The 25,871-nt window shown below is 35.9% G+C and overlaps 1 protein-coding gene across 1 annotated transcript in view; it reads left to right on the forward strand.

The window, feature by feature from the left end:
• The window catches only part of TRHDE (thyrotropin releasing hormone degrading enzyme), a 400,153-nt gene that overhangs the window by 192,899 nt on the left and 181,383 nt on the right, over nucleotides 1-25,871 (forward strand). Inside the window, exons 4-5 of the mRNA XM_055240001.2 lie at nucleotides 9,078-9,232; nucleotides 12,362-12,475. Coding sequence (XP_055095976.1) covers nucleotides 9,078-9,232; nucleotides 12,362-12,475 — 269 coding nt within the window. The remainder of the gene's footprint in view (nucleotides 1-9,077; nucleotides 9,233-12,361; nucleotides 12,476-25,871) is intronic.

Below are 25,871 nucleotides of genomic sequence, written 5' to 3' on the forward strand. Positions count from 1 at the left end.
TTTGTTATATAACAAGTATTAGTCAACTTGGGCTGTCACCAGTGGATGGCAAGAAGGGGTCATTTAATGTCTTTTCTGTGTTCATACCTAATCATGTTTCTTAAAGCAAAGACTGTGATTTTGTAAGTACTAGATGCACAACAAAAAATGCACAATACGATGGTGAGAATCAAAGTAGCACTAATTTTAAATGTTACAGGGGTGAGAAACTGACAAATGTTCCCTGTGCATATGGGATCTATCCTTTGGCATAGAAAGCCTTTTTCGGGGAAAAAGGAAATCAAGCAACACATGTAAAGTGTTCTTCCATTGCAATTGACAGTAATCAGTAAATGTCGAGGAAAATTGATTGCTGAAATGAAAAAAAATCTTTTGAATGTGTGGCAGGAGGATCAGCAAAAACACTGACTGCCTATTATGGCCTAATGCTAATTCGGAAGAATGCTAGAAGTTCCAGAACTTGAAAGCTAAGCTTCTGAATACAAGTAGTGCTGATGAAAGTTCTGTTACAACCCACAATGTGTAGCTGAAACTAGTCTGCTTTAAATGAATGATGCCCAAATAAAAAGTCCATCAGGAGAAAAATGTATTCTTCTTTAAAGCTTTGAAGGACTGACTCCTAAATTTGGTAGGAATGTATCTAAGGATAGCAAAGTTTAACTTCTTTGTCAAACAAACTGAAAAAGAGTCATTCAGTACCTAACTGGTTTATGAGTAAAAATCTTGAGAGTATACCCTTGAAAGGAAGAAAAAGAATGGTAGTTCTCATTTTATAAATATTAGTTATGGGTTACTTCTATAAATTTTATCTTATTAATATTACTATTTCAAATGTAGTTTGTATTTTTACTAGCCCCATAATTTTCAGAGCAAGATGTTCCATTTTTTATTCTTAAACACAAATGCATATAGACAGTCTTGAGCAACAGCCAGTCATGGTATAATCAAAATACAACTTTTTTTTTTAACCTACTATGCCTTTAAAATTAGTGTCCCTGGATGATAATATGAGCATATCCTATAGTGTTTTTTGGCTCAGTCTTAAGTAGGATCTATGTTGTTTTAAATCATAATATAAAATTTCAATTTGAAAATTAAAATCTATAACGGAACATATTAACCTAAACTTCGTCTTTGTTTGAAGATAAGACTCCTCCTCCTCTCTTTCCTGAGGCCTATGATGCATTCCATTCTCCAAGGTGGGGAAGAACTGGAAAGATCACAAATAGTGATAACATTTATCATGCTTACTATGTAGGACTAAGTGCTTTACATGGTATAACTCATTTAATCTTCACAGCAACTTGCAAAGTGGGTACTGTTAATATCCCCATGTTTTCAATAAGGAATTGAAAGCTAAGAGAGGTTAAACAATTTGGGTTTGGATCCCAAACCCAGTATGGACTCCATAACTTGCAGCTTTGAGCATTATATCCATTGCCTTCTGCAAGAAGATCTGAGAAGCAGAGCTGGAAAAATAACTTGGATTGTGATTGAGATGCTACTAGAGTACAGCCTGGTGACAACATTGAAGGTAAAATTCAAAGGGTGAAGTGGGGCAGGAAACAGAAGTAAGAGTTAGGTCAGAAGCCTGCAGATTTGAGCACAAGATGGTTTTGGATTGGAAGAATCAGTATGCATAGAGCCCATCTGTGAATCGGAAAGGAATGCATCTAAGTGATACTTTGTATAGGAGTAGAGAGGTGATTTAGAAGAGCCGCAGAGCTCTTTACATGGCAGAGTGAAACCATGGAATTCATGACCAGAACTGTTGAACCTAAGGCCCTTTCCTGGGTGGTGTTGGTAGTGGTTATACATCTGTGTGGCTTATGATTGCAGGCAAAACTAGTTGTAAGCTATATTTAGCATGACTTGCCATCAAAGGTAACCATTTATTTTTCAGTTACCTTTTGAATATTAGCCATGTGCTTGGTACTATGCTAGCACTGCAAATGAACAATTAAGATTAAAACTGCCCTGTCTTCCTGGATTGGGTTGATGTTTCAGCTTGGATACTAATTTTCTTAAGCTATTCCTGGTCATTTGATCAAATGTATTCTGCCTCCAACTCTGTTATTCTTTAACATATTATGTGTAATTTTCATGATAGCCCCAATTGCAGTCTCATATTATCTATTTGTCTATTTGTGTATTATTTGGCCCCCTGCCCTACCTGCATTCCCCAACCCCTCAAACCTGGAACATGAGCTTGGACACACCAGCATCTTTGTTAGTCTCCTTCTCTGCTGGAACAGAGTAAGGACTCAACAAACTTTATTGAATGAATGAATGAATGAATGCCTAATTCAGAGAAGTACCTTATGTGTACAAGGAAAACCAGAAAGAACAAATTTACAGAATTTATTCTGTTCTGAAACCACAACTTCTAATATTAATGTATGGCACTTTAGATTTTCTGAGCAAAAATATCTTACATTCAATCAGAGACCAGTGCTGCTTTTCAGGAAAATGCCACATCCGCTGACTACACTAGGGGCTCAGCAGCAGTTCTGTTTTCTGCCTAGGCATGGAAGGATTGGCTGCTGAGGTGATGCTCCTGAATTGCTGGGATATTTATTTCTTCAGCATTAAAACTCTTGTCTTCCAGGACTTTCTATCCCTTTTCCCTCAGGATTAAGGTTGAAGTCTGGGGCATTCAGGTTCTGATCTTATTATAGACTTATGAATCTCAAATTAGCTAAATAAATGGATGACAAATCTAGAATGAACTGATAAGTTTGAGTGTGGACAACTGGAAGGCAGAAATTGGCTGGTGAAGAAATATTGCCAGGAAAAGTCAGTACTGTAAGCAGTATGGCTTAGGCAAAAGGAAAAATATGAGAGAAAGTAGGACAATTGATAACTATCTGAGGTCATATATCAGAAAGCATCTCCTGTACTCTTCTCACACTTAGAGTGTGGAGTGTGAGCTTGATCATGTGGCAGAGAATATCTGAGCTGGAGGATACCAGACTCTTTCACACTGGAGCCAGGGCTTAGAGGAGCTCAAAGCTGGGGCAAAGCATCTTATTCTGGACTGATTATCATGACCTGTGAGATAAGAATCTGACTGTGGCAGACAGGAGAGAACTGATATTACACACATTTTTGTTAGTGATTATTTAATAATTTGGAATATATTAGAGTGTATTTCTAGCTTACAAGGTTATGCATCAGAAGGGTAATAAGGCAACACTTTCACTAATGCTGGAGACTGCATTTCGGTTAGTATGTACTGTTGAACAGACCTCATTTAGTGATTCTTTGGACCTTTTGCAAAGTTGTGAGGTTTCTCCCTGCATGATGTTGTCAGGGCAATGGGCCATTTTATTTTATGAGGGCTGACTTTCCCTAGAGGGCAAAACAGAAAGCTGCAAGGCTTTCTTAAATTTCCTTTAGTATGTACTATTAAGCCAGATTAAGAGGGGAGAGGCTTACACAAGGAGGCCCAGCACATTGGGGGCCTATCAAATAGCAGCCTACTACAAGATGCTTAGATATTTTCATCTAGCGCTCAAAGAGAGCAGTCTGGTGATGGATGATGTTAAAGTGGATGAGAACACTCAAAGAAAATAAGTAGTAGAGTAAGTGTCTTAGTCCATTTATGCTTCTATAACCAAATATCCGAGACTGGGTAATTTACAGATAATAGAAATTTATTTCTTATAATTCTGGAGGCTAAGTCCCAGATACGGCACGGGCAGCTTTGGTGTCTGGTAGGACTGCTCTCTGCTTTCAAGGTGACTCTTTGTTGCTGCATTCTCCAGAGGGAATGAATATTGTGTCTTCACATGGCAGAAGAGACCCATAGAGATTACATTTCAACATGAATTTTGGAGGGGACACATTTAAACCATAGCAGTTAGTAAAACAAAACAACACAGAAGCCACAGATGTAAATCCCGGAAACTTTGATTTTCAAAAGTCAGAAAGTGGCAAGAAAATGAAAAACAAAGCAAAACAAAACAAGAAGAAGGGCTAATCTGAGAAGTGGAGGAAAAACATGGGTATTCTGTTATTATAGACACTAGCCTACCATATGATAATTCTCAGCAATGCCAAAAAAAGATGAATTCTGAGAAGTGTCCATGAGAGTTTGTGAATTTAGTTATTCAGAGCTGTTTCAGGATAGTGTTAAGAATAGAAGGCAAATTATAGTGCATTGAGGGTGAGTAGGAGGCAAACAAGTAGAGCAAGTCAGATTTTTATGTTAATTTATGTTATCACATTCACTAGTATTATATGAATTATTTCATATCTGTCTATAGTTTTTTGTACTATACTATTTAATTGGAAGCAGACTACTTACTATGCATAATTTTATCAAGCATTTTCTTTGAATTTCCAAGTAAATTAGATTCTGAAACATTTGAATTTTCTTCTGTTTTCAAGGCATATGAAAGAGTTATGGGTATACATTTTAATGGGTATAGTCTCATAAAAAATTTCTTTTGCAAAAATTAAAATAATTTAATTCATTGTGAATTAATGTTATCTACCTTAAATAAACAAAAGAATATTTTTGTTACTGGGCTTGCTTTTTTTTTAATAGCTTCATTCAGGTACAGTAATGTATAGTAAACTGTATGCAATTTGGTGCCTTAGCACATGTATACACACAGGAAATTATTACCATAATGAACATATTCATCACTCCCAAAAGTTTCCCGTTGCTATCTTCTAACTCCTTCCATCTTTGTCCCCAGGCAACCTCTGATGTGCTTTCTGACACTATAGATTAGTTTGCATTTTCTGGAATTTTCCATAAATGGCATGAATCATAGAGTAGATATAGCTTTCTTCTTTTTTTACTCCATATAACTGTTTTGAGATTCAACCATGTTGTGGACTGTGGCCGTAGTTCATTTCTTTTTATTGCTGAGTAGTATTTTGTTGCATGGATATACCGTACTTTATTTATTCGCCTATTGATGGACATTTGAGTTGTTCCTAGTTTTTAGCTACTGGAAATAGGCTTTTATGAATATTTGTGTACAAATGTTTGTGTGAATATATGCTTCATATAGGTGCTCTTAAATTATAAACCTATCATATAAGATTGCTTAAGTTGTGAAGACATAGAACAGAGCCACAATTAAAAATACTTCTCCATAGTTGCTTCAACAAAATCTAAGTTGCCTCAATACACTGTTATAAGGTTAGTAGCATACAATGTTTTCTTTATTTTTTCCCTACTCTGCCATCTATAATCATGGTTCCTCCTATTTATTATAAAACCTGTGTGTATATAAGAAGCCATCCTCTATTACTGATCTGTGTTTTACTCCATTCTTTAATGATTTTAATTTGACTCTGGCTCCATTTGCTGAAGAGTCCTTGTTTGATTGATCTGTAATCTTGTTACCCAGGCCTGACTTTTGTGACCTCATACCTCTCAATACCAGTATGTAACCAGCTGCCTGCTTAGGTCACCAGTGCCTGATATCTTTATCACCAGCCTCCTATTGTTTCCACACCGTATCTGCTTATGCTGTTAGTCAGGCTTTTGCTATCTGACAACTGCCCCAAAGTCTACCTTCCTCTTTGTTCCAAACTCCTAGACTGCACCTGGCTCATATGCATACAGTCTTCTTCCTGTGCTATTTGAGCCAATCCAAATCCCAATATGTGGCTTGATATGCTAGCTTAGCCTTGACGACTGACTACTCTTGGCTCCTGGAGGACTACAGCTTATGGAATTGGCTCTACTTTGTCACAGGCTTGGGTCAGAAGGCTTGTTCATTAGTCACATGTTGCTACAAGTAAATGACACCAGACCTGCTACTGTTGTTGCCATCTACTGGTGACAAAGTTGACACACTGTGGTCCTGCTATCTGGTTTGTTCATATTTAGACAAGGTGCTAAGGTAAAATCTTATATAAAAGAATATCTATTGGTTATGAACTAACAATTCATACCAGTTCTCTGATCTGTGTTCCTCCTCTTTATATATTTCAGCCACATCAACCTTCTTTGTCAAGCATTCTTCTCTCGTTTTCACCTTAGGGCCTTTGCATTTGTTGTCATCTCTTTGAATGCACTTCTGGTTTCAAACAAGCTAGCTTCTACCATTATTCACATCTCAGATGAAATGTGACTACCTTAGAGAGGGCTGCCTTGACCACACCACACCCACCCCATCAATCAATCACTACCTTACTCTGTTACATTTTCTTTGTAGCATTTATCATTTACTAATTTTCTCATTCATTTATTACTGTTAATTGATGTCCTGCACACACTCACATATGCATATAAGCACCATGATGATAGAGAGCAAGGAGCTCGCAGGACAAGGCAAAACTATGTCTATATGGAGCAAAGGGAGATGCTCAATGAGTATTTGTTGTATGTATGAATGCATAGATTACCTGTTTCTGCCCGTTGTTATCCTATTTACCTTTTTTTTATTATTATACTTTAAGTTTTAGGGTACATGTGCACAACATGCAGGTTTGTTACATATGTATACATGTGCCATGTTGGTGTGCTGCACCCATTAACTTGTCGTTTAACATTAGGTATATCTCCTAATGCTATCCCTCCTCACTCCCCACACTCCACAACAGGCCCCGGTATGTGATGTTCCCCTTCCTGTGTCCATGTGTTCTCATTGTTCAATTCTCTATTTACCTTTTGAAGTCCAACTTAAGTACCATCTCTTTGAAAACCTCCCCAATCAGATTTGTTTTTTCTCTCTCTTACCACTCTTAATTCTTCAACTATTTGCTCATATTTCCCTTTTTGTTGTGTTATAGCTGTAATGCACTTATGCTGAGTCTAAAATGTAGCGGAAGATGGGGTCATATTTGACGTATTTTAATATACATTTCAGACTTAAGACCACAACCAGCCAGGCGTGGTGGCTCAGGCCTGTAATCCTAGCACTTTGGGAGGCCGAGGCGGGTGGATCACGAGGTCAGGAGTTCAAGACCAGCCTGGCCAATATGGTGAAACCCCATCTCTACTAAAAATACAAAAATTAGCTGGGCATGGTGGCGTGTGCCTGTAATCCCAGCTACTCGGGAGGCTGAGGCAACAGAATCGCTTGAACCTGGGAGGCGGAGGTTGCAGTGAGCCGAGATCGCGCCACTGCACTCTGGCCTGGGTGACAGAGCGAGACTCCATCTCAAACAAACAAAAACAACAACAAATACCCACAACCAATGCTGAGAAGATATTTTTTAAAGTCAGGAATAAAGAAAAATCAACCTTATTATAAGACTGTTGACTATTTTATTCTTTCTCTTATTTTGAAATATTTAAAGCATATGGAAAAGAATCAGTAATATAATCAGTACCCATACCACCAACAGTGAAATATTATTATTAAAAACATCACTATTTAATTCACTGTGTGACTGTCTTCCATCCTTATCCCCTCCATTCTTCCATGAAGCAATCATGATCCTGACTTTAATGTTTATCATTGCTATATGTGTGTGTTTGTGCATGCATCTTGCCATTACTGTCTCTGTGCATGTGTTCATGTATGAGTATCCATTTACAACACATGGTGTTATTCTACTTGTTTTTAAATAGTGGATGTTATTATAGGGTCATTTTACTCTTCACTTATTTCTTTGACATTATCTTTCTCAGATTGTCCATGTTGATGTATGTAGTGTTAGAATCTAGTGGTGAGATCAATTGTTTAGATTGCTGTGTAATATTCCTTTATATACCTATTTCTCAGTTTCTTTGTCCTTTACCTTGCTTAAATGCACTTAATTTTCTCTTTTCACCTGTACAAACAATACTATAGTGAACATTCTTGTACAATTTTCTGTTGCATCGTAGGGAGTTACCCCAGGGTTATATCGAGAAGTAGAGCTTCTGGGTCAGAGACTGTAAACACTATGCTTGGCATTGTGATTAAAAGCACAGGTGCTGGAACCAGGCTGCTGGGTTCAAATTTCTACCCTGCCACTTACTGACTTTCCCAGGAAGCAAGTAGCGCTAGCTATTTTCAACCTGTTTTCATGAGCATGCATGCCCTACCTCAATCCCTGGCATTAAGTAGTCAGCGTGGCTTAGGTCCTTTTGGCTCTGGAAGGATCTGCCAGAGCCAATTCCCAGCCGCCACTGCCTGTTGCTGGAGCCAGTGCCCAGCAGGCCTGTGGCTTCACATGTAATCACCACTTTGCATTTCTGTACCATTTCTGGTCCAGGGAGAGGTTTATTTTTAAGCCTGGAGATGTTTTTTAGTTTTCCCTTTTAATATTTGATTTATCATCACTATGTCTCTGGAGCAGAGGGAGTACATCGAAGCATGAACTCTTTGTGTCACCATAACCAGAAATTGATAATACCTCTATGACCTTTTAAAGTAAGCACAGATCTTAGAATCATCTAATCATAGATACTTGGGGCTGGAAGGCATTTTAGAGAGAATTAAGGCTACTGACCTTATTTCATAGGTGAGGGAATTGTCGTCTTAAGAAATTAAGTGATTTACTGATGTCGCATAGCCAGTTGATGACAGAGCCAGACCAGAGCCTGTGGGTCCCCTCAATAGTTTTTTTCTCCATTATATCCACTATCAGAGCTTGCCCTGTAAGATATAATTACATGTAACATATTTCTTTTAACATAACTGAAAAAATACACTAGAATTTAAGCAATTAGAAAACACCACGTTTTAAAACAGATATAAAATGTTTTCTCTTACACATATTGAGGTAAATGTAAGAATATAGTATTTACTGCATTGAGTCAAATATATTTTCATTAGAAGGCACAACACCTTTGCCTCTGTGGGTTCCTGCTGCATTCGGTTTCCTTGACTTATGAAATTTATTAGGATGGGCCCATCAATAATGGCACTGATACTTCCAGCTACCTATAGCACTGGGCTTGAAAATGAACTGTGATGAATGGATATGACCAGCATTTGCAGTGATAGCCTATATTTCTGCTGTCATGTAAAAATGGCAGGTAGTTTAATTTGCCAAAAAAAATCACCAAGTAAAATCAAGTATTCCTTGTAATTAGGATTTCTGGACATTTTTAGGATATAAATTCAGAATCTGGTATCTTTGTTAAAGCCTTTGGAACTGTTTTATTTTATTTCTAGATCTTTTAGCTGTGCCTAAGCATCCGTATGCTGCTATGGAGAACTGGGGACTAAGTATTTTTGTGGAACAAAGAATACTGCTGGATCCCAGTGTTTCATCTATTTCTTATTTGCTGGATGTCACCATGGTCATTGTTCATGAGATATGTCACCAGGTATGAGAAAAAGAATCAGGTGTAAGTATAATGTGAAAGCTATTGAGAATGATTTTGAATACCTACATTAAGAGCTAAATTATCCTCCCAAATAAGTTTTAATTTTATATGGAGCACTGTGTAGTTCTTTCTGGAAGATATTTCATTTTTCTCCAATCATAGGATAAACAAAAACAAACACACTAATCGTATTAAGTAAGCAACTGTCATTCCATTTAGTTGAAGAGTGAGATGGCACTGCCACCCAGCAGCCTCTTTGGAGCCCCTACCTGATCAGTTATCAACCTTGCTTTATTTTCTTGTGATTATTGGTGTGTATATATGGTAAGTGCAGTGATGGCAATGATTTATTGCATCGCTGCAAGATGCAGCTGAGTTTTGTGTACGTGTCACAATTTGCTTTTGCTGAAATCAATTTGTTATTCCCCTTTTCCCACCACATAGACACTTAGGAAGTATTTCACTAACTCAGCCGTAGAGTCTTTGTTCTCAAATGATTGATATTTTTTGTCTTGGCATGTTTCGAAATTCATATGTAAATTAGCCAACTTTGTAGTGAAGCTAAGATAAAATTAATTTCATTTTGATTTTATGCATTTTCTCACAATGAATGGAAGGTAGTAGAGAAATTTCGCAGTGCTTATTTGAATCTTAATTTTAGTGGAAAAAAATCACTGAAAAGAGACGTCCATGCCAATAGAAAGTGATACCTGTCCTGGTTACCAGTATTTATGGATAGCTTTAAACTTATAACACCAGAAATCTCATTGTGATACGGTGTGATTTCAATAAATTATAAACCCCACACCTTTTTAAAAGCTGAAAAAACTAAGGAACGAGTGATGTGAAAAATGCTGTCAGTGAAAGAAGGTAAACAGTTAAATGCTGATAAATGAATACAGACTTAATGATGAAGTGATCCGGGTCAGACGACCGTTTATGTAAATGTCAGCTTTTTTTTTTTTTTTTTTTTTTTTTTTGAGACTGAGTCTCACTCTGTCACCCAGGCTGGAGTGCAGTGGTGCAATCTTGGCTCACTACAGTCTTCGCCTCCCAGGTTGAAGTGATTCTACTGCCTCAGCTTCCCAAGTAGCTGGGACTACAGGTACCCACTACCATGCCCAGCTAATTTTTTATATTTTTAGTAGAGACGGGGTTTCACCATCTTGGCTAGGCTGGTCTCGAACTTCCTGACCTCAGGTGATCCACCCACCTTGACCTCCCGAAGTGCTGGGATTACAGGCGTGAGCCACCCTGCCCGGCCCCTAAATGTCAGTTTTTTGCACTGAACCTGTAAGATGTTTGTATCTGCCTTGTTGACCAGATCTCTGAGGTGTGTTCCTCATCTCAGGCTTAAGGGGATCCTTTGCAGAGATAACTGAGGCTCCTAGTCTGTACTAAAGAGGATGGTTTTGACCAGATATCATGTAATTATTTGAGACAACAGCAGTTTCGTTTTTGAATGCTCCTATAAATGACAAGTTAGATATATAGTTCTGTTGAAGTGAAAGCGCACTGATAATGTATAATTTTTCAGAGAACTGGTTTTCATTTGTTTCATATTCTAAGTTACTTTCTTGTTTTATAGCTTAGTATTTGTAGGCCACTTAACTAGAGTAATGAACCAGAAGCTAGGAGAAACACTTAAAATAATTTCCATTGTCATTAACCAATTAATTTCTATGTTACCTTTCCTGTCCACCTATTTGTTGTCACAATTCTGAAGTTAGGATTTCAAGTTAAAGGAGAAACATGCATTTTTTATTTAAAAAATTATTAAAGGTTAAACATTTACTTTGTGGTCCTCAACATATTGAGAGCTGTTTTTATTTGTATTTCAATGAGAGATCCTCTTGAAGAACAGATACTTTACTGTTACTATTGAAACTGTCAGCCAAGCTTGTTAATGTGGCTCCTAAAGCCATACATGATGTGGTACTTGCCTGCCTTTCTGGACTCTTTCACGCTTTCCTCCTCCTGGTCCACTATGTTCCAGCCGCACAGGTCTTTCTTCTGTTTCTTAGAGTCTTCACATTAAGGGTTAATTACATCTCCCTGGAATTCTGCTTCCCAAGCCTTTCTCAGGGCTGGCTCTCCCTTATCATCGAAGTCTGAGCTCAAATGTCACTTGCTTAGAGAGAATGTTTTTGCTTTTACAACGTAAAGCAGTTCCTCCCTCATTCCTGTAGCACTTTGTTAGGATCTGAAATTGCGTTGTTCATTTGCTTATTTTTTTTTTTTTATCGTCTACCTCCCCTCCTCCCCCCTACCTCTACAATAAAATGTCAGCTGCATGAGGAGGAACATTATCTAACTTTTCTTCACTGAATCCCATCTTTAGGCTAGCTCCTGGCATATAATGTATTTTTTGCTTTTTAATGAGAAAAGAATTCCTTTAACGTTTTCCTGAACTAAGCAAGTTTCAGAATAATACATCATGATCTAATCAAAACACCTGTTAAAATTACATTATTTTTCATGAAGGCATCTTAGAGAATTTTTTTTGGTCTAAATCCTTATTATAATAGAATCATGGAGAGTCAAGTGTGAGGGACCTCAAAAACCCTTAGTTTTATCAATCAGCAAATATCTTCTCTGAATAGCCTCTGCCACTAGAGGGTGATGCTTACATACCTCCTGTGATGAACTGCTCACTACCTTTCAAGGCAGTGTTTTCCCATCTTTGGCCATCTCAGTCTGTTAAAGGGTTTTCTTTGTTTTCAGCAGACATTTACCCGTGCTAATTTCCATTCATTAGTCCTGGTTTGTCCCTTGTAGGGTCACAAGAAACAAGCCTTTCCTCTTCTACATAATAGGTCTTCAAATATTTGAAGACATCTCTCATCAGTTTTTCTCTCCTGAGCCCTTTCTTCTCCAAGTCAAATATTCTTTTGTGTTCATTGATTATTCTTTTTTGTTCTTCTCTGAAAGCATATATAAAAAAACTAGTGTCACCCAAGTACTCAAATAAATCAATACAGTTTTGCCACAACACATTTTAAGATCACAAAATCAATTGGGGAATGAATTCCAGTTATAATAATCATAGTTTAATACATGTAATTTTAGATAAAATAGTTTGGGGACAGATTTTATTTTATTTGATGACCATTAATTTTGTTACTGCAGTGGTTTGGTGACCTTGTGACACCTGTGTGGTGGGAAGACGTGTGGCTGAAGGAAGGGTTTGCTCACTACTTTGAATTTGTTGGTACAGACTACCTCTATCCTGGCTGGAACATGGTAAGTGCACTTGAATTATTTGAAACTTTTAGTAAAAGGCTGATCTAGTGTTACATTAGGCTTATACCATCCTTAGGAATGGCTAAAAATACCAACTGATGCATGAAAATGTATCAATAAAATGTAACCAAAATTTAAATGTTAGTATTCTTAAAGAGTCATCTTTTACTTATTAGGAACTATATAATCTGATTTGCTATTCATTAGCTTCAAAATGCCACAATTTACCTAAATAGAAATATTTTCAATTGTAGTATTTTATAGTAAGGGCAAATTGTCCTTTAAAATAAAGAAGTCAAGAGTAATTAATAATATTTTAAATATACAGAATATATCAAACATAGAAAAATGAGGACTTGACATCTCATTCATGAGATAAAACACAAAAAATATCTAAAAGATATGATGTATTATTGTTGTAGATATATGTATTTTAGGATTAAATGACTTAATAAGAGGTCATTTATTTATGAAGTTATTCATATTATACCTATACTTTTGGAATGTCAGAACTTGAAGAAAGGTTTTTGTGCCTTAAGCTGTGCTGTTATAGGGCATCCTAGAAGAAAAAGTAGAAGGAGGGTGTAGTTTTGCTATATGTCTTTTTATATCAGTTTTTCATTTTGTATAAGCTTTCACTGATCAATATGTGACAGTGTAATTATTAAATAGAACCCAGGGTATATATATGTTGTTCTGAAATTCAAATTTAAATTTATTTTAAGTGGTACTATTAAATTAAGTAAAAATTACAATGTACCAATACTTATCAACTTCCAAAAGCTCAACTTTTATTTGTGACATAGCATAGGCGATTATATATATATACACACACACACACACACATATATACGTACATATATATACACATACATATATGTATATATTCTTTTAAACCACTTTATTGAGGCAAGATTGACGTACAAAATGCTGTACATATTTAATGTATGCAACTTGATAAGTTTGGAGATAAGTGTACATTCATAAAACAAATGGTCACCACAGTCTGTGCCATAAACATATTCATCACCTCTAAAATTTTCTTCCTATCTTCTTTACTTATTGTTATTTGGTGATAAGAACACAACATAAGATCTTCCCTTCAGGAAGTTTTCAGGTGTGTGATACAGAATTATTGAATATACACATTATGCTCTACAGTAGATCTCTAGGACTTACTCATCTTGCATGACTGAAGCTTTGTACACTTTGTCTAATACATCCTTGTTTCCTCCTCCCCCAAGCCTCTGGCAACCACCATTTTATTCTCTGCTTCCGTGAATTTGACTATTTTAGATTCCTTATACAAGTGGAATTATGTAGTATTTGTCTATTTTATCTCACTTGGCATGATGTCCCAAGTTCACTCATGTTGTTACAAATGGCAGAATTTCTTTCTTTTTTAAAGGCAGAATATTATTCTCTTGCATGTATACACCATATTTTCTTTATCCATTCGTCTGTCAGTGGATAGATTGCTTCCAAAAATATTTTATACTGCTCTCTTTTGATGTTGTGAAGTAGTAATAGGCAGTTATCTACTTGTCTGTTATTGTTCCAAGTATAATTTGAAGAACACATAAACCAAGGTAAAATATGAAAGCATCTGTAAGTCATCATATAACTTCTCCAACATAAATTTAAATGACTCCTACTGAGAAAAAAATGAAATTAACAAAAATGTGAAGATAGTAATACCATATCAATATGTTTTAATTATTTTCATGCAATTTTACTGATATTTTATGAAGGCAACATGACTCATTTGCACAAATCTACAAGATAAGTTTATTTGATTTATATGCCTAGGCATTTATATATGTATAACATAATTTTAATATCTTAATTGAAGTGTTTTATTTTGGCATTCAAATTAATAATGCCTTTAAATGACATTGAAGAAAAATCAGCAATACAACGTTATATTAATGAAAGTATTCTTTAATAAACATGTAATTTTAAAACATAAATGTTTATGGTAACTGAAACGTTTCCAAAAGTATCTTTTGGTTTTTGATGACTTTCTACCAACTTTGTTTAAATTTCTCATTTAATTTTTATTATACTGTGGATTATTCCTGATTTATAATTTCATTATGTTTCAATATTAAAAGATGTCCTTATTACAAGTGACATGTTATGCATAGGTATTGCTTTTTTTAGCTCATTCAGATACTTGTGATAAAATTCTTTCTATTCACCATTATGAAAAACACATCTTAGATTTAAAAGTAGTCAACAGAATTATACATGGGGTGAAAACTGACAGCTTTTGATTGTTTTAGCATGGTAGTATATCTTCAGTTTCAGTATTCTCATTACAGATTTTGTCTTTGAATGACTTTTCATATTTCTTCATCATTTTATCAGTCACATTGTAAATGCAGGAATTCTGGAAAATATTTTTTAGAGGTATTGAAAATGAACAGAGTGTAAATAAGACAACTGAGACTTTGTCCTTAATTAAACACAGACCATGCATTAGGAGTATAAAAACCTTGAGGTGAGTCAGATATAAGATTTGATTACTTCTAAATCCATATTTAATAATTAAGAAATGAAAACTAATGACGGAACAATTACGGTGTCACAGAAAACTCGTCCTATTAAAGTAAAAAGTGAAATAATAAACTCCATCACATTTAATTACACAGTTAATAGTGAGAAGAAACAAGTCTTATTATTATGGTTTTTTTTTTTTTTTCTTTTGAGACAGAGTCTCACTTTGTGGCCCAGGCTGGAGTGCAGTGGCATGATCTTGGCTCACTGCAATCTCTGCCTCCCAGGTTCAAGTGATTCTCATGCCTCAGCCTCCCAAGTAGCTGGGATTACAGGCGTGAGCCACCACGCCGTGCTAATTTTTGTATTTTTTGCAGAGACGGGGTTTCACCTTATTGGCCAGGCTGCTCTTGAACTCCTGACCTTAGGTGATCCACCTGCGACAGCCTGCCAAAGTGCTGGGATTACAGGTCATGATATGTTTTTGTGTTTAGGTTATATAGATTTAAAAACTTTCTGCTATTTGATTGCTTTTGCTTTTTAGCTCGTGAGATAGCTCAATATAAATCTAGAAAACCTACAAGTAGAAACTCTATAAACAAATTGCCCCTCCATATATATAAATACCTTCTTCGCAAACAAAGTTTTAAGAATAAGATAGCCACATAAATAAGAGAAGATATTAAGTGCCTTGAAGGCTGTGCCAGCATGAATTTTCATAACGGCATCAGCAAAAGAGTGAAAGAAATACTCAAAAGAACAAGAGTGATGGCTGTGTCAGCAGTAACTCATACTATTGTGATATGCATAAAAGCTTGCCTGTAAGTGCATGGCTTAAGGTTCACTACACCTGAGCCTGTAATAGAAAAACCAGAAGTCAGGCTCATGTCAAGAGTAAAGAAATTCAGGAAGTTGACCTCTTTTGCCATTAATCTCAAAAACAGTGCTTTTTTAGGCATCAAGGCTCAAACACTGAAAAACAATTTTATCTGCTGGAGAGATACTATGGCAATCTACCTTCCATGGACTAGCAATAAAGAAGCCCAGAATTACATAGTATTGTTAAGGAGGCTCTTGTTCTGACTTAGGCCAATATACTTCACTTAACTGTTAGTAAAATCTTAGGTTGTATGTATGTGTGTTTTCAGAGCCAGTTTCTGATATAGAATTAAGGAATACTACATATAATAAAATTATCACAATAAGTATTTTGTGATAATTTTGTCCTCTAGCAAACTAATCAAGTTTACCATTTTATAGATATGGGGTTTTACAGGAAGTATGATACAAGTCAGGGGGATAGATTGGAAATAAGAAGCTCAGATTCCAAGGAAGGCATTTCCCCTTTCTAACTCATCCTTATCATTTGAAAAATGGGAGAATTATACTGACTAAGTAAGTCCACAAAATTTTTTTGAAGACAAAATAACTTATGAGGTCTTTGAAATGTATGAACCACTATACAAATGTAAGTAGGCATCATGGGCCTGGGAAAATGAATGCTCTATTAGAAAAGTACATTGATTTTACATATAGATACGCTAACATTTCCAACCCTAGTAATCCATTTTGGCTTCTTAGGCTTATACCAATTATTTATACATACAAAATAAACTTGGTATCTAGATTCAGTCTCACTAAATAAATTCTTATCTATACTGGCAATGTGGACTATTCTATAGGAACATAAGCCTTAGATAATGTTTCATTCATCAAAGAGAAGTGTCAAGATCATTAGAAACGACCTCCTCAGCTTAGGGCTGAAGACACATTTCAGAGAGGATTCATGGCATGAATAGTATTTTTGCTTGATGTTATTTTATCAAAGTTGGCTGTTAATGACAACATTATTGGATGGATGAAGTTACAGTATGCCATTGACGGCAATCATATTAAATCTTATTGTTTCCTCAAAACAGATAAAAAGAAGGACTGACACAGCACAGTAACTGTTCTTCAACAACTCTTGATCATTTTAATTTGAAAAAAGGTTATGTTAAAATTTTAATACAGCAAAAAAGTTGCTTATTAAAATACTGCAATGGAGAACTCCTTATTTTAAAGATCTGGTGCTGATGCAGGTCAAGTCATATCCCCTGTGCATATTGCATAGGTTTCATTATACTTTGTGTGGTTTATATTCTAGGTGACTCCTTCAGGTTCCTGAATGTAGCATTACAAGAAAGTGCTTCTATAATGAGAATCATTAAACATGAGTGTATATTCTTTCATTAAAGAAACTGGGAAGGTAAAGAGCTTCACGCACCAAAAACATTATAAGTTATACTTTGATAAAGTCAGCAGACTGGAAATTTTCTCTTAATTTTTGTAAGGACACATACCTGGGCATAAAGATAATTATTAATGCAACTGAAGTTCAGTCTGCAAAATAACTCCTCTGAAGTAATAAACTAGAAGGTGATCCAAATGTTTTAATTTATTGATATTTTATTCTCAAATGACTCATACCCAGTGAATGTGAGAAATTTAAAGGCTTCTTAGGGCTGGACCCAAGGGCTTTTGGTCTTTTTTATCCTGTTCAGTTGCTTAAAAGTGACATTTACATTGAGAGACCATAAGGAAAGTGGAAAGCATGGCTGTTTGGGTCTCATGGAATCCCAGTCTTTGAAATGGACCTCTTCTCTGACTGCGTTTTCCTTTCTGTTTCCTCCTGCCTTTGAAGGCTATTTTATTTTTACTCAACAGAAGTTGAGAAAATCATTGACTAACTGAAATATAGCCGATTTGCTCAGCAAGCAAACTTTTTTCCTTACTGAAAATATAAACGTCTTTTTAAAGAATAGAAACATGGTTTTCCGTTTAAGAGGAACCGGGGACCTGCAGCTCCCTGTTACGGGAGAAAGGTTTGCTTTTCTCCTGGCATTTGCAGTTAGAGCAGATTTTGGCATTGGTGGATAATGGGCCTATAGCAAAGACAAAGAAACTACAAGGAGGATATAAGAGCAGCAATGAGAGCAGCAGCTAATGCCATTAAAGCAAAATATCTCCTGTGCTGTAGTTGTACACTGAGTACATGCTTGAGGAATCCTAATGTGCATATGCCTCATGCATTGAGAATTAAACTAGAACTCTAAGGGTGTATGTATTCAGATAATTCAAAAAAGAATGTCAGAGTTAAGCAGGCCTGACACTGGAATCTAACCAGTGGAGACCGAGTAGATATTAATATTTTTTAGCAAAAAAAAAAAAACAGTTAAAATAAGAGCTGTACCTGTTACACTAACAGGTTAAACTAGCTTTCACTGAGGCTAATGCAATAATAGCCTATATTTACATTTTTTTTCTCATTTTAGGACTAATTCTCATTTTAGAATATGTCTTATTGTAGCATTTGTACCCATGTTAAGAACATCTGTTAGAAAGATGAATAAGGCTGGACAATCTTTGTTAATTGTTGAAGTATATTAACTGATGTAGAAATTGTGTAGCACAGATACATTTTTGAGTGTAATACTACAACTGAAGAATATATAATATATACATGTTTTCATTTTCTTTGCACTTATAGTTCTTATATAAAAATCAATACTTTGGATTCACAGTTGCTTGGGAAATAGAAGCTTTTGAAGAGCCTCAATGTTATAAAGATGTGTTAAGTTTCAGGAAATGAAAATCTGTTTCTTTCATTGCTTCAAATGGAAGACCAGGTTTTACTAAGTAAGATATCTTTAGAAAAGGAAGATAAAACAAGCATAATTCATTAGTATTCATGTATATTCACTGTATATTAACATATATTTCTATCTACTCAGGTAAGTATCTGGAAGGTTTGTTAGTCACATTACCTCACATCCTTTCCTATATGAATTTTTAAAATTTAAAATAAAGCTGAAAATTGAAAAAATTATACGTTTTTTAAAGGATGATTGTTAAAGCAAAGTCATTTTGCTCAGAAAGATGGTTTCAGGTTTTGTATACTTTAAACCTAGAGATTTAAGATGAATGAGCATTCCCTATGGAATAAAGTATTTCTTCTGAGCACTGTGTTAGGATTTGCGTAGGGTCAAGGTCCTTTCACATTTTTGTAGGAGTTTCAAAACCAACCAGTAACTTTACAGCGTTAGACACTTTCTAAGAAGAAAACACTTACTAAACCTGGAATATAACAATAATGCAAGGCCATCCTTTCTCATATCTAGAAATACTGCAGGGAAAATGAACCTATTCATTCTCTTTTGAAGTAAGAGCAGTTTGTAAGCAGAATATTCCAGCTTGCTAAAAAACTGTCAGGCACCACTTGATAAACCAAAAAATTGATAATGCCAAAAATTATACCAAAATGACAAAATGTCTTCCTAGATATTATTATTCTCAAATATATAATAGTGGCCATAGCATATTATACCACTAGTTTATCTCTCCTTCTCACCACTCCTGGTAAAAACGTTATTCTCTTTTAATATATGAATGTTCAACATCTGCTATTATTCAGCATTTCCCCAGGTAAAATGAATTTGCCTTGCAAAGCCTCTAGCATGAACATAGCCAAAACTAAAAGCTGGGGACTCAGAGGGCAACCAAAGAAAAATTCATTAATTTTCTAATTATTAATCATCCTTAACCAGACAGCTATATGTTTTAAAAGACATTAGAACACAACTCATTTCTAAGCAAGGAGTGATTGTCTCAGTCCATAACACTTTATGGGACTTTTCTTTTTTCTTTTTATCAAGGTTACTTTAATACTGTTCAAGATATTACTAGACAAGGATGCCAGAAATGAAAGCAGTGAGTTCAAGTGATAGAATAAAAAAAAATCAGAAAAATAGAAAAGAGCCTCCTGTGAAGAGAAAGTTAAAAAAAAGGATAATTTGAGGTTGATGAAGATTTTGCCTCAGTTACTCCTTTATCCGTTTTAATAATAAAGACTCATGTAGCATTGACTTTGTACCTCTAAACACTTTACACATGTTAATTCACTGTGAAATAGCGTAAGACCTGCCAGTATCTGGGGAATGTCAGATTTCTCTATTGTCTTTTTTTTTTTTTTGAGTCTGAAGAGTATTATATTGGCTAGATCACTGTTCAGTTCTGCCATTCAGGCAGCTCTTCTCAACCATTAATTCAAAAAATATTTTTGCTAGAACATGTATTGACACTGAGCTGAATAACTTCTGTGGATATACCATTCACAAACTTGAGTGAGCTCCCTTTGAAAATTGTTATGTCTTTAGCTTTGTACTTTTTCCTAGGATTGATGAAATTAAATTCCACTGATTACAGTCTTATTTTTGTCAGTTTGTGTCATATGCATCATTAAAGATGAAGATACATGGGAATGCTTTTCTCCCCTTAGCACCCACTTCAAAAACACCTGTGTCCAATTAATTCCCTTAATCATTTTAGTTTTTCGTCTCCAGATTTTATTTATACTTCAGTGAGGCCCTTCTTAAGTGCTGTTAGTGATATACTAGGTCAATAATTTTATATAAATTAGTTTGATGTATTGCTGCTACATTTTTTCTCATTCTATTCATTCATATATTTCATTCATTCAATTTATTTCCATCAGAGAATTTTCAAGCACCTAAAATGAGCCACTTGTGCTAATTTCTATGGAATAAATCTCATGATAATATGGAATTGGTATCTATCAGTTTCTTGTGTACTTTATATTTATCTTTTGCTTGGTGGCTTCGGTTAGTAGATGTGGGTAAATTTAGGAAATTTTTTTTTTTGGCTCTTAGCTGACCGATATACTTCTGTCAGAAGTAGCTTTTTTACAGAGCAGCTCAAAAATACAGAGCCATCACCTCAATCAGGTTGTTCTAATTCATAGATATATTTGAAAAATAAAATTGGGCATGGTAAATTTCAGAGGATTAGCAAAATCATAGAATAATCAGAATATTTAGCTACCTATTATTATTTTTATATTACATGGCTTAAACATATTTTGTAATGTTTGCTCAGATTAACCTAGTTACAATGGCCATTTCATTAGATTTTTGAGTATCTTTCTGCTCAAGTAAGTTATGGTTTTAAGTCTTGCTTCTTTCCCTAAATATCACAGCTTTGCTTGCAAGATAGGTTACTTAAAAAGCAGATTTCTGTTCTTTTGATTGTAGTGGCAGTGGTGGTAGGTAGTATGGTGGAATATTTTCATCTAAATATTGTTTATTTTATAAGTTTCCTGATTAAAGACAAGTTTAGATCGATTGCCCCTTCAGAGGAAAATTTGTCATTAATTACATTCTGTTCCTAACTATTCGCATGACTGGTCCAATTTGAAGCACTTGAATCATGATACGCTATTGGTGATGACGAATGAAAAACTAAAAAACTATACACAAATTTGTTGCCCTAGTTTTAAAACAGGGAACTTTTCTTGAAATTGTTGGCTTCTTTAGAGAGATGACAGGACATATAACTTACCAGGCCTAAAAATAATTTGGCTTCCTGCAACAAGATAGTATTTTCTATTTATTGCTAAGTATTTTGCTGGCATATTTGGGCTCGTCACTGACCAAATATTTCCAAGGATTAATCTGCATTGACTTGTTCTCTTTCTTCTTTCATTTAATAAACACTTACTGTATGCCCCCCCCCTTTTTTTTTTGGCTGGTTTCTCAGTTAGGGATGGGAGACACTCAAATAAGTATGGAACATCAATGACTTCTAAGCCTCACAGACCTATTTTTCCAGTTTAGTTAGATTATCTTTATTAGAGTTAGAATAATGAATGCTACTTTACAGTTAGCTAGAATGAAGTTCAATTCCTTTTTTCTACCTATCCCATGAATTAAATTTTTGGCTGTCTGCTACTTAATAGCTGTGTGATCTTGTTTATCCATCTTCAAAATATGTATGAAATCCCCATGTTGTTTATACCACAGACTAGTTTTAAGAACTAAAGAAATTTATATTCTTACTATCATTTTTAACCAATATTTTTGTTATTATTAGGTACTTAAGTGTAATAATATTACCTGCAGGGTAATCATATTTTAACATTTTTATACTTTATAAAGGGATTGCAAGTTCAAATTTTACATTCTGAAGAGCAAAGCTTTTCTCTACTAATTATACAATCAGTTTATAAATATTATAATAATTTACTTTAAATTCAGTTTTATATGATAGGTTCTTAATTGATTAACTTTCTGGGCTCTTCGTACTCTATATGTTCTGGAGTTGTTTGCTCTGGGTTATCAAAATTTTCAAATTTCAAAAAAGATGCTTTTTAGTTTCATTGGAAATATAAAGACTTCTTATTATCTGACAAATGTTAAGGTTTTATCAGACTAGGTTATTTGATAGATTGACAATTCATATCACATTGAAAGTAAAGTACAAAAATGGTTTATTTTGTAAAATCTATTGATCAATCAATAAAAATTAATAATTTTGTTACAGAATTAAGATCAGTTGTATGGCTATTTATTTTATAAATTAAAATAACATAAATTCATCACCATGTTAATAACTTCTGGGAGTCGATTACCTCATCCTTGGAATTCTTCCAAACCTGAATGGTATGAGAAAGTTTCTATTAGAAATTTAAACAGAATATAATCTGTTTAAGAAAATTAGTATACATTTAAAAATGCTCTGAATTACATTTTGTCAAATGTTAAAATGCCTTAATTCTCTTAAGTGTCTGCAAAATATTGGAGACTCCTTGTGACTAATGTGCAAAATGAATGGATAAGTATGCAAAAAGATTAGCCAATTTGATTTTGTTGAAATGTCCTATCAGATTGTTAAAAAATTTAGCATGCAGGAAAATATTCTTACCATCAAAGTAGGTATAAAATTCTTGAAAAGGTGAAGGAAGTATTATCTCTTGGAAACTTAAAATCTATGGACAGGATCCTGAAGTGACATTTTCTAGAAGAATGGGAATGTTCATGTTAACTAGCAAAGAAGAGAAAGCAAGTATTCCCCATTAATGATATATGCTTTATCAGGTTAGGGACTGTATTTCACCATCATTTCTCAGCATTTATCTAAAAGTTTAGCATATATGAGATGTTAGGCAATACAAGCCTGGCCAAAAATTAACAGAAAATTATGAAATGAATGTTAGCAAATATCAAGATCACTTATGAAAGATTATAAGAGTTTCTATGTTGCTATTAGGAATGCGTTCATTGAACAAAAGAAGACATTGAAATTAGAATATATATGAAACTATATTGGATAAATGTTTTGAGAAAACAGGAAAAGGTGGCAACAAATCCTAAAGGTTGGCTGTCAGCAAGATGGCCAACAAGAAGTTTTTAGTGCTCTTTTCCCTCACAAGAAAAGTCCCCAGACAACAAAGAAATAACTACATTTTGACCAAAATAACTAAAAGAGAGCTCCAAAGAACAGCAAAGAAACAGCAGAAATCTTGTAGAGCACGGAAACTCAGGATGGCCTCATAGGGAAGGGAAGGAAATTCATTGCCTCCATCACCCCACTCCCTGAATTGGGATCAACTCAGAACCAGGAGGGACTTCTTCCTGCAGAGAAAAGGTAAGCAAGAGGACCCAGGTAGCCTCGATCACCACCATGGATGCTGTGGTTTTTGCTACTAGAGACTCCTTCATTCTTCGTAGGCTCTGAGCCCAGCTGAAGAAGCTTTCCAGAGTCCACACACTGAGCAACACCCAGAGAAGGAGTGTGGCTATTCCCCATCCCCATGGCTCAAGTTGCTACTGTGCTGTGCCACCTTGAATTAGAGCCACTATTAGAGTGTGTCCTGCTCCAGGGGTGAGTAGTCATTGTACCCTTCCATCTCTGAGACTTTGCTGCCCCTGCAATATGCCCACCTGGTAGCATGCCATTCCTGAGCTGATCTGCTGCTATTCCTTACCTCCTAAGGGCAAGCTACTTTGGAACTGCTCCAGCCTCTGCATTCCAGTGGCTGGTGCACCCACCTCTTAGAGCTGAGCTGAAGTAGCACTCCAGCCCCTGGGGACCTCAGGCCTCCTGCACACCAGAGCAGTCACGCCTCTGGCACCACAGCTGAGTGCCCTGCCCCTAGGGACATCAGGGGCCTCTGCCACACCAGAGCAGTTGACCCCTCCCCATTCTACAGGTGAGGCAGCATCCTGTCCCTGGGGAGCCGAGTCTCAGGAATGCCAGAGCAGTTTCACCCCCAATGTCACAGCTAACTCTGAGTCCTGCCCCATACAAAGGGATGCAGAGGCTCTGTTGACCCATGTAGCCACATTTTATGGGGCTGAGAAGACGTAACATCTTGTATCCTGGAGAATCAGAGCTTTGGCTGAGCTGTACTATCTTGACCTCCAGGCTGAAAAGGTTCCCTGCTTGAGATTCTAAGATGTCCCACCTCTATGGGGAGTGGTCATTGCTGCACTGCTTCCCACCCTTCAGCTCCCAAGCCGTATTGGCGTCTTGCTATTCCTGGGTACTTGCTGCTGCTGCACCTGGTGTCACAGAACCCATACAACTTAGTTCCATCATCTCAGGGTCTACAGTCACCACTGTTGGTACCTCATGCCCTACTGTGTTTTGTTGGTTCCAGGTCCTGCATTGCTGCTGTATCCTGCTCCAGGAGGCCTTAGCCTCTGGAGAACCTATTCTCCCCCAGAGACATGTCAATACTGTGCCTTGACCCTTAGGATCAAAACTACAGCCACACCCCAGTTCCCTGGGTCCAGGTTGCTGAGATGTACCTCAGAGCAACAGTTCTTAGCTTAGTGGGAGGACTGCATCTACTCATACCTTGGAAAGTGAAGCTGCACCTCAAGTCCCAGGTGCTGTAATAGTTACTTTTACAAGACCCCGATCCCAGAAACCTGTCTTCACAGTTTCTCTGATCACTTGTGTTTTGACTCCAAGTGCCACGTGCCTGTGGGCCATGTCAGACATGACACCAAGAGAGATCCCCTCAGATAAGACTCCTACTGTAGGGAAGATAAGAAGAGAAGGATCCCTAAAGGCCTTGCACTAATAACCTATGCAGCCACCATCACTTCCACAAATTCCTGCAGCCAAGACCACTGAGGTAACACTATTATTGCTAATGTCGATAGCAACTGAAGAATCTAGACAGAGACTACACCACTGCGCCCACATGGAACCAGAGCAACTTCACCCTGCCCAACTGACACCCATATGTCCCTCTGCAGGTAAAAGTATTAGCCTCCAAAAGCCACTCTTAGCTTAGAATAAGTGACTGCACCACTAAGTATGCAAACATACATGCAGGGACACAAGAAACATGAAAAAGCAAGGAAACCTGACTCTATCAAAGGACATAATAATTCTCCAGTAACTAACCTGCAAAGAAACGGAAATTTACAAATTGCCTAAAAAGGAATTTAACATAATAATCTTAGGGAAACTCAACAACATACAAAACGAATACAAATAGACAATGAAATCAGGAAAGCAATTCATTATCTGAGTGAGGAGTTAAACAAGAAGCGATAGATATCATTAAAAAGGAAACCAAATTTATGGAGCTGTAGAATTCAGCTATAAATAAAAAATACACTGAAGAGCTTCAGCTGCAGACTAGAACAAAAAGAAGGAAGAATCTTGAAGATAGGTCTTTTGAAACGGTTGTCAGAACTTTTTTTTTTTACAATATTAAAAACTGTGTAGATAGTGAGATTTGTAGGACACCATTAAGTAAAGAAATATTCATATTATGCAATTTTCAGAGGAAAACAAAAAGAGAAGGCTTATTTAATGAAATAATTGCTGAGAATTCCTAAGTCTTGGAAGTGATGTTGTCAGTAGTCCCCAAACAGTCCCCAAACAGAAACAACTCAAAGATGTATTCTCCATGGAACTTTTTGATCATACTATCAGTAGTGACAGACAAAGAGAATATTTTAAAAGCAGCAAGAGAAAAGCATAGTCACATGTAAGGAGACCTCCATTAGACTATCAGTGTATTTCTCAGCAGATATCTTAC

Source organism: Symphalangus syndactylus, chromosome 13 (assembly GCF_028878055.3).
Source record: "Symphalangus syndactylus isolate Jambi chromosome 13, NHGRI_mSymSyn1-v2.1_pri, whole genome shotgun sequence".
Classification (NCBI taxonomy): Eukaryota; Metazoa; Chordata; class Mammalia; order Primates; family Hylobatidae; genus Symphalangus; species Symphalangus syndactylus.